The sequence below is a fragment of the Phodopus roborovskii genome, unplaced genomic scaffold (assembly GCF_943737965.1).
Source record: "Phodopus roborovskii unplaced genomic scaffold, PHOROB, whole genome shotgun sequence".
NCBI classification, from domain to species: Eukaryota; Metazoa; Chordata; class Mammalia; order Rodentia; family Cricetidae; genus Phodopus; species Phodopus roborovskii.
Genome location: NW_026126547.1, coordinates 13312137 through 13321377, shown reverse-complemented (window position 1 = coordinate 13321377; position 9241 = coordinate 13312137). Strand labels below are relative to the sequence as shown.

The following is a 9241-nucleotide window of genomic DNA, read 5'->3' as shown; positions in this document are numbered from 1 at the left end:
CAAATTACACCTCACTTCAGCCTGTAATTTTGAGAATCGCTCCCACAAAGGCTCTCCGGCATGTTCAGGTAATTCTCCCCATACCACCGAGATTACCATGATTAGTGCTGGTCGGGAAAGGTAAAACCCAAATACAAAAGAAGAGCCTCAGAGATGCCAGGCCCCACCTCCGACCGCTTTGGGACTGTACCAAGGCACTCAAGCCCCTTGCTTGTTGGTGTGGTGATCCACAGGGTGCACTGGGTAAGCTGAGGATGTAGATGCAGCCATACCTGAGAAGTTACATAATAATGCTCCTGTGGGGTACCATAAAAGAGTCTGAGCCTTACAATGAAAGAGAAATGTATTCCCTGGGAAGTGTTCCACAAAGAATGTCGGGAGATTTTCGGTGAGGAACTCATTACCCAAGTGAAATAAAATAGCAGAGGAGAGAGACTGTGTCCAGTTTTATTTGCAATTTGTCCAGGCACCTGCCGAAGAAAGCCTCTAGGACCCCCACGCTGGTCTGTGCTTCCCTGGGGAAGAAAGCCTTGGTCGGTGTTCTGCGAACTCCCTCCCCGGAGTCCCGGCTACTTCTTTCTTTAGGATCAAGTATTTCCTTCTGCGAGCCTTGGGCCCTCCATTCTCTCTCCTCCGACAGAGAAACCAACCACTCCTCCCACTCGGTTGGAATTCTTTGAAAGAAGCCACGCTGGGCCTCCCACTTTGGAGTCTCCATCTTCTCGGGACCTGGCTCCCCACCATCCCTCTGGCCCCCAGGATGCGGAAGGAGGTGAGTGATTAGGCTACAGGCCAGGAGGGGCAGGAGTGTCCCCAGCACCTGTCACCTGGCCCACCTGGGCCCTCCCCGCCCCCTTCCCCAGCCCCACCCACCTTCTAGCCGACGAGCCACCGCCCTCCCCGGCCTCCAGCCACGGTCCAATGGCCGTGGGGCAGGGCACGCTGTGCAAGCCGCGGCGCCCGGGCCGCGTCCCCGCCCTGTTCCCGGTCCCCGGTTCCCGAGCCGGGCCCTGCCGCCTTTAAATGCCACCCCGGGCCGACGCACTGCGGCCCTCGCCACCGTCCTCCCTCCGCCGCCGCGACCTCCGCGCCGCCCGCCTCCCCTCCCCTCCCCCTCCCGGGCCTGCGGCCGCGCCGGCCTCGGGCGTGCGCACGCGCCCGTGTGAGCGCGCGCCCGGCTCGGACCCGCGCCCGCCGCCGCGTCCCCGCCGCTCGCTGCAGGAACATGGCGGGGTCGGTGGCCGACAGCGACGCCGTGGTGGTGAGTGCACACACCGCCGGCGGGGAGGGAAGCTCGGCGGGCCCGGGCGAGGGCTAGGGACCCGCGGCGCTGCGGGAAGCGCGCTACCTGTCAGCCGCCGCGGGACCGGAGCTCCGGGCCCCGGGGGCGCGGGGCAGGAGGGCGCCGGCCAGGTGCGCGCCGGGCGCGTATGCGTGCACGTGGGTTAGTGTGGGGCCGCGGCCCCGGCGGCCGGGGAGTTCCCCCTTGGGGACGGTCCCGCGCCCGGGGCTCCCCAGACGAGCAGAGCGCTGTCGCTGCTCACCAGCCACGTCCCAGAGGACAGGCCTGGGGGCAGAGGTTCCAAGAGTATCTGTGCTTGGAGAGGGGCCTGCAGCCCACCTACACGGGCTTGGCTTCCCGGTGGCCCGCGACCTTGAATTTGATCCGGTCTGAGAGTCTGAGGATCATCAGAGGCTTAGACCCAGTGGAAAGGCCGGGTTTTGTTTCGCGGTTATTTAATGAGCTATAAAGAGGCATCATGTACAGACATTGCCTGTGTGTCTGTGGAGGGCTGCAGGATTCCGACTGACTTGTGTTGATCGCTCACCCTTCCATTCACTCCCCCAATAAGCAAGGGTCTGTGGAAAACCAATCTGTTTGCTTCTAATTTTAGAAACTTGATGATGGGCACTTAAACAACTCCCTGGGTTCTCCAGTTCAAGCCGATGTGTACTTCCCACGACTGGTAAAGCAATGTGTTCAGTGCCTCTCTCTGCCTTTATCTTAAACATTTTCCTTGCTTTCTGATGGGTCAGGTCCTCGGGGCCGAGGACTTGGCTCTTCTCTAACAGCCTGTAAACTTCCTCTTTCTCCTCTCCTCCTTTGCAGATAGTTCCATTTTGTGGGCACATTAAAGGTGGCATGCGGCCAGGCAAGAAGGTATTAGTGATGGGCATCGTAGACCTCAACCCAGAAAGGTAAGGGCAGAGCCCTGCAGTTGCTGAGCTGTGGCTTCCTCTTCTTGTAGACAGTGTTGCTACTTAGGAGTGCCAAGAAAGTACCATGTTCCCATGAAAAGAATGTGTATGAATCCTAGCCATCATCTCTCTAGATAGCTATTTATATCAGCAATGACAAAAATAGGCCTACAGTTCCTCTTTGACCCTTGAGGCCAAAAGACTTTTTTTCTTTCTTTCTTTCTTTTTTTTTTTTTTTTTTTTTTTTTTTTTTTAATGGTTTTGAAACATTGTAAAAGCTATAAGAGCCAAACTTTACAATATATTTCCCTTGTCAACTTCTGGATCTGTTGCTGAGAATTCTGAAATGTATTAAGGCATGGGTGGCCTGGGATATTTGAAGTCTTCGGTTACAGTTATTTTCAGTTACACCGAAGTTCTCACCAGAGCCTGCTCTAGGTAACAAAACCCATTGGTTTGAGTGTAATCTTCTCCGTGTTTAAACTCTGTAAACACTAGCAGCCCATTAAAAGCAGATGAACCCACAGGAGGAGGAACTGGGTCAAGTTAAAATGTTACATCTAACTCCAGCTAAGTTGACACTGTTTTCTTTTTAGCTTTGCCATCAGCTTGACCTGTGGAGACTCCGAAGATCCTCCTGCCGATGTGGCAATTGAACTCAAAGCTGTGTTCACAGACCGGCAGCTCCTCAGAAACTCTTGTATCTCAGGAGAAAGGGGTGAAGAACAGTCAGCAATCCCTTACTTCCCATTCATCCCAGACCAGCCGTTCAGGGTAAGTACCTCGAGCACAGTGCTGGCAAGGCGGCTGCTGCTCCTTATCTCTGTGTGCCAAGAGCTCTTTAAGAATTTCTTCATGTCCAAGAAACCTGTCACCCTGCAGTGAGAAAAGAATAAAACACAAAGAGATCTTCTTGCTGATAGATGCTAATACTTGCCACAGTAGCTCTTGATTCTGTTCAGCCTATGTGTTTAGTTAATGGATGCCTTATGCATACCTAATTGCTAAATACTTAACCACAATTCTACTTAGCCAATATGGAGGCATTAGTTATTTATTTGTTTACTTTGGGGGTGGTACTGGGGATTGAACCCAAGGCCTTGTGCACATTTGGTAAGGTCTACAATTTAAATACAATCCCAGCCCTCTTTTTTATTTCTATTTTGAAACAAGATCTCAAGGCTGGCCTTGAATTTGTAATCCTCCTGGCTCAATTTACAGAGTCGCTGGGATTATAGACCTATGCCATCAAGCCAAGCTGGAAGTATTTAGTAAATAATTTTCTCTGTAATTCCCAATATAGTGTTAGGCATGTAGTGATAACCCATCCCCAAGTATCCGATTTGATTATTAAATATTAATAAATATCCAGAATCCCCCAGCCTGTGTATAGCTCAAAACCTTATTAGTTATGGATTTAAAACAATTTAGTGATTATTATTTCATTCTCTCTGGTTCCCTTTGCTAATGAGTCCATATTTGTGTATTTATTTTCCCCTGTGGGTTTATTAAGCCTGTCTGCTTCATGATCACAAACTGTGGCTGACAAATTTCTTCCCTTGGGCTTGGATAATGTAGGTTTGCTCCTGCTATCCAGCAGGCAGGAAACACAACCCAAACTTGCCATCTCATCAGGCAGCACTAAATTCCTCTGCAGGACAATGCCAAATAAGAGATTCAAGTCAGTAATATAAAAAGGACTTGCTGACATGTGGGGCCTGGTGACGAGGCTGTTGTCTGCATAGGATCTTCTTACCAGACCTCACCTTGATTAAAGGCTCTGTGCTGCATATAGTCAGAGCAAACTAACTGCTCTTCAGTATTGTTCTTTGTGTGGCACTTCTCACAGCCTTGTCGTTGTTTTTCTCTCCTTGTAGTCTATGGCAAAATAAAAACCCGTAACTTTTATTTACATCAGTGGTAGAAATGAGACTGTTCCCCTTGTAATCATAATCTAGGAAGTTACCCTTTACCTGAGTTCCTCCTTTAGAATAGAAAGCCCTCATGGTCTCCTCTTGCTATGCGGTTTCTTACATGGTAAGCTCTGTGTGCATGTGTGTGTGTGATATGTGAGTACTCATGTGTGTGCTTGAAGGCTGGAGGGCAATTCAGGTATTATCCTTAGGAACACCGTCATCCACCTCCTTTGAGACAGGGTCTCTTCGATGGCCTGGATCTCATAGATGAACTAAACTGGCTATGCCTCTGTCTCTGCCCCTATACCACTGGTATAACAGGTACATTCGGAACTTGACATTTTGGGGGCAGGGTTGAGGAGGTGTAGAGAATTAAATGAGGGTCCTCTTGCTTACCAGGCAAAGTGTTTCACCACCTGAGCTATCTCAGATGGTAAATCTTCACACATAATTCGTGATTGTGACCTCCTCACTAAGAGGAATAGCGTTTCCCAACAACAAAAACTGGAATGAAATAGAATTTCTTGATATAATTTAAACAGTAATATGAATTAAATGTGACTAATACTACATATGGGGCCCTCTGCATAGTGATTAGTAGAGCTTTTCTAAAAGCATCATAGCACAGCCAGTTATTAAGCTCCAGGCAGCCAGGTGGTGGTAGCACATGCCTTTAATCCCAGCATGCAGACAGAGGCAGGTGGATCTCTGAGTTCAAGGCTAGGCTGGTGTACAGAGTGAGTCCCAGGACAGCCAGGGGTCCACAGAGAAACCACCCCCCCACTCCTCTCAAAAACAAACAAACAAACAGAAAAAAAAAGAAGAAAGAAAGAAAGAAAGAAAGAAAGAAAGAAAGAAAGAAAGAAAGAAAACTTCTGGTGAATCAAGGAAAAGGGTCTGTTTACTATGTGGAATCAGTGTTTATTTGGCTGAACAAAGCCTCATTAATTACACATTCTTGGCCAGTGGTAATTACAGTTTAACCCTCCCTCTGCCTTGTGTTTACCATGTTTGTCTAGACTATTGTTAGACACTAATGATGCCGGTCATGCCTCAGGAGAGGCTCCCCTGTAGGTGAGATGGAATTGTTCAGCAAGTGACATGTAGGCATCAAGTGTCAGAGAAACAGATCCGTGCACCTTTACACCTCTGCGCGGAGTGTAGAAGGAATTGTCACAGCTTCCTGATGGAAAGCTTTCACTGATATGGGGCAGAGGTTCTCAAAGTGTGTTCCCTGCTCTACCCCTTGCTCGGCACTGGTGAGAATGTAGCTTTTTAGGCCTTGAACTTCCTGAACTGAGGAATGGAACCCAGCAATCTGCACTCTAGCTTTCTCCCTCCTGTGATGTTTGAGATTCACTGAGGGTATTGTTTTTCTTCTCCACAGTGAAGTGTGGACATGGATTTGTTGTGGGTTTTTGTTTGCATGTTTGTTTATTTTTCCTCCCTTCAGCAGGGTTCATCCAAAATGATGCATTAAATTATTATTTTGTTTCTTCTAGGTGGAGATTCTTTGCGAGCACCCACGTTTCAGAGTGTTTGTGGATGGACACCAACTTTTTGATTTTTACCATCGTATTCAAACATTATCTGCAATTGATACCATAAAGATCAATGGGGACCTCCAGATCACCAAGCTGGGCTGATGTTTCAAACTCTATTTCTAATATGATCAGGTGCCACAACTCCATGACTGTCTGAAAGAAGTGTTCTAGCAAGATCTGCAGACTTACAAAGAAAACAAAAGCAACAGGCAAACGTCACTATCTCTTTCTCTGCAGTTTAAGTCCAGAATGACAACTTCATCTGTGGTTTGCCCAGAGGCAGAAAGCTCACAAGAAAGACACCGAGCCATTATGCCCACAACAAAATAGTACATTTATGCTGGATTTTATTCAGACTACACTAAAATGGATTTGTGATTTGGTAACAATTATTCATCATTTCAGAGCAAGATGGTATTTAGAAACAAAAGTGCTAAAGACCTTAAAAACAACAACGGTACATCAAATTGATACATTTCTGCACTACAGTGGAATTGTGTAGCACAACCGACATTTTAGTCAGGGTATTTACATAGAATGTAGATTGTGCAAGGTTTGGTTTTTAAATGTTTTCTTGGGGGTTGTTTTGTTTTTGTTTTGTTTTTAGCACAGCCTCATGTTAACTCAGACTTTTAAGCTTTCTCAGTTATTTATTTATATTCAGTGTATGTATTAATGTATTAGAGAATGAGCAATGTCTACAAATTATGAACTTAGGTCTGAGGGGGAATATTATGTATTCCAAGCATAAAACAAGTTTGAGCATATTCTCCATTCCCCTCAACTTTGACTTCTTAACATAAATTGCTATAAGTACTTTTGGGGAAATTTCACAACATTTATATAAAACTCAAGTTTCTGTCGATAATGTGAACTTTTGTTCGCAATGCTTTTTCTCCTTCCTGTGAGTTAGCATGGTATTGGCTTCCATAAGGCCAACTACTCCCTAGGTCTACATAATAGCTCATTAAGTTGTTATTAAATTAATGGAAATCATATAAGAGGTGATTGCTTAGACAACTTTTAAAATAACTATTATACCAGTTTTTAATAGTATACTATGAAATGATTCCAGAACACAGTGTAAGGCAGAAGCAAATTGCCCCAAATTACTTACTGGGAAATAATTTATATCAACTTAGGCTGTTAGCTCATTGTATAATTTTTCTTCTGAGACACTCCCCAGTTTTCCTCAGCAATGCCTTTGGAGCTTCCGAGTAGCTGATGCTGCCTCTGCCTCTGTGTTGTTCTGCAGGAAGTAGGATAAGGTGGGATCCAGTCAGATCGTCTGAGAAACTAAGTGTCAGGATTTCAGGTCGTTGAGTTCAGCCAGTATTGTCCGTGCTTCCTGCGAAACTTCTTCCCCACACTTGCAGAGCTGATGAGATAGAAGCCGTCTCTGGTGGTAGGCTGCAGATTAGTGATGTATCTGCAAGGGTAGGGATGGTTAGAGCCATAGGAGTGTGTTTGACACAGCATTGGTCCTGGAGAGAGGGGCCCTAGGCATTGCTTTGCCCAGGTAGTGGAGGAAGATAGGGGTGTGTTTATATATAATTTAGGTTTTGTTTGTACAGTGTGTGTATCTTATTAGAGCATCCCCTTGACCCACTTTGCTTTCAAGGTTTTTTATACAACATGCAGAGGCACTGGAGTGGCCATGTCATCTTCATGTGTCAAGAATGTAGACAGTGTTTCAGAACCAAAGTCAAAGATAAATAAAGCAAACTGAAATAATGAATTTTTTATAGATGATATATTTGGATCCTTCTCAACTTTGAAACTGTTTAGCACAGTTCCATGGTGTTATATACAAAGACTTGTCCACCGAGACCAGCTGCATCTTCCAAAGCTTTATGTACCCGCTGGCTTCTCAGCCATAGTCAGCCATGAGAGCTGTTTCAGAGCTCCAGGTATTTTTTTAAGCCTGTGATAAATTTCTCATGGTTTGAAAAGCCACTTTTGAGGAGTGTTTACCTTAAAAAGCAACCTGAAATATATTTGTAAGAGTTTGGATTCAACTCATGTAGTAAACACCCCCCCACCCTCCAGAGGGTACTTCTGAGTGGCCAAGCATGTGTAATTCGGGGGAGTGGGAGCGTAAGAGATTAGAAGTGAATTCTTTCTGCCTGTCAGCTAATTCATCAGCAGCCAATCCCTCAGACTGGGTGTGGTAAACAGTGTTAAACTATGGTCATACAGGTCAGAGGGGTCCTCTGACTAGCCTTCTAGGATTCCTCTACGTGGTGTGGTAGGTTCATTTTGGACTAGCTAAATAAATAGGGGACACACCTATTGGCTAGCTAGAAAGGAGGACAAGTTCACACTCTCCTCAGCCTGAGAGGGCTAGTGTGGGAATTTCAGGACGGAAAGTGCATTTTAAGCTTCAGGGGGAAAATATTTGCATACATAAGGAGTTATATCCACCCGGAGCCCTAGTTTTGCAATAACTAAAACCAAGGGATGATAGTCAGGCTCTGGGGAAATAAGCAGGCTTTAGACAATCTGCAGCAAAATTGGAATAAATGTGTCTATCAAGTTAATTGAAGTGACTTTACGAGAAAAATTTCCAAAAAGGATTGAGCCCTATTGCCTTGAGAAAACAACCTTGGCATTTTCTGGCATTAATGTAAAGGTAATGTTCCTAGGATGACATATTTTCAAAGAAACACTTTCTTATTTACTGCGTGGTGTAAAGTGTTGTTAAATGTGTTGTTATATTATGTCACTGCTGAAAGTTATTTGCACTATAATAAAGGAATTTTCTACAAGATAGCGTCTGGGTTATTACATGCTGCATTTGGCCCTAGATATAATGTACTTATCATAGACCATATGCTTAACAGTGGTCCCTCTATCTCACATACTACGAGACCACCTGTACATGTGTTTCCCATGTTGATAAAGGCAAGGAGAATATCTCAGTGACCTAAGGAGTTTATGTTGTGGATGTCTGGGTTCTGTTTTAATAAAATATAAGACATTCTGCATGCATTGATATTGTGATTTAATAAGAATCAGGAAAAACAAATAGGCTGAATATATGTTTATTCAGGTAACTTCCACCCGTCCCTATCCCCCCAATGGGCGTGGTCAGTGCCACAGGTCAGTGACAAAGTGAATTCTCACCACGCACTGACCTTACTATTTGGCACAGTTGTAAAGGTTAGTTTGTAACTATTTCATCAGGACACAGATTTATTGTTTCGTCCAGGAAAACTCACTTATATTAACTTTGGTCAGGCAGCCACTGATCTCTTTTGCTATAGCTTTGTATTTTCTGTAATATTGTAAATGGTGAAGTCACACAACATTCAGCATATAATCTTAGAGTTGGTTTCTTTGAATTTGCATGATGTGTTTGAGCTGTATTCATACTGTTTGGTTTTCTCCTTACATTGCTGAGCAGTATTCAACTACATGTACACCATGTAGTTTACTTCACTCTCCTTTAGGATTCGGTGGCTGTCCCTCCTCTCTTAATTTCCATCCTCCCCCACCCCCATAGCGTGGTCAGGTGTTGCTGTGTAGTTCAAACTATCCTCAAAACTTCAGTCCTCCTGCCTCAACATCTCAGGCTGTCCT

General features: G+C 45.4%; 1 protein-coding gene across 2 annotated transcripts; it reads left to right on the top strand.

Moving 5' to 3' along the window:
* Positions 1-533: 533 nt before the first annotated feature.
* Lgalsl (galectin like) lies at positions 534-8427 on the top strand. Of its 2 annotated transcripts, none has more exons than XM_051200666.1 (5): positions 534-772; positions 1896-1967; positions 2111-2199; positions 2796-2973; positions 5618-8427. In XM_051200666.1, exons 1-5 carry the CDS (start codon positions 761-763, stop codon positions 5759-5761), a joined length of 495 nt encoding a protein of 164 aa, XP_051056623.1. In that variant the 5' UTR covers positions 534-760; the 3' UTR covers positions 5762-8427. The 2 variants fall into 2 exon arrangements, with proteins under 2 accessions (XP_051056623.1, XP_051056622.1); XM_051200665.1 differs by lacking the exon at positions 534-772 and adding an exon at positions 1138-1261.
* Positions 8428-9241: the final 814 nt, after the last annotated feature.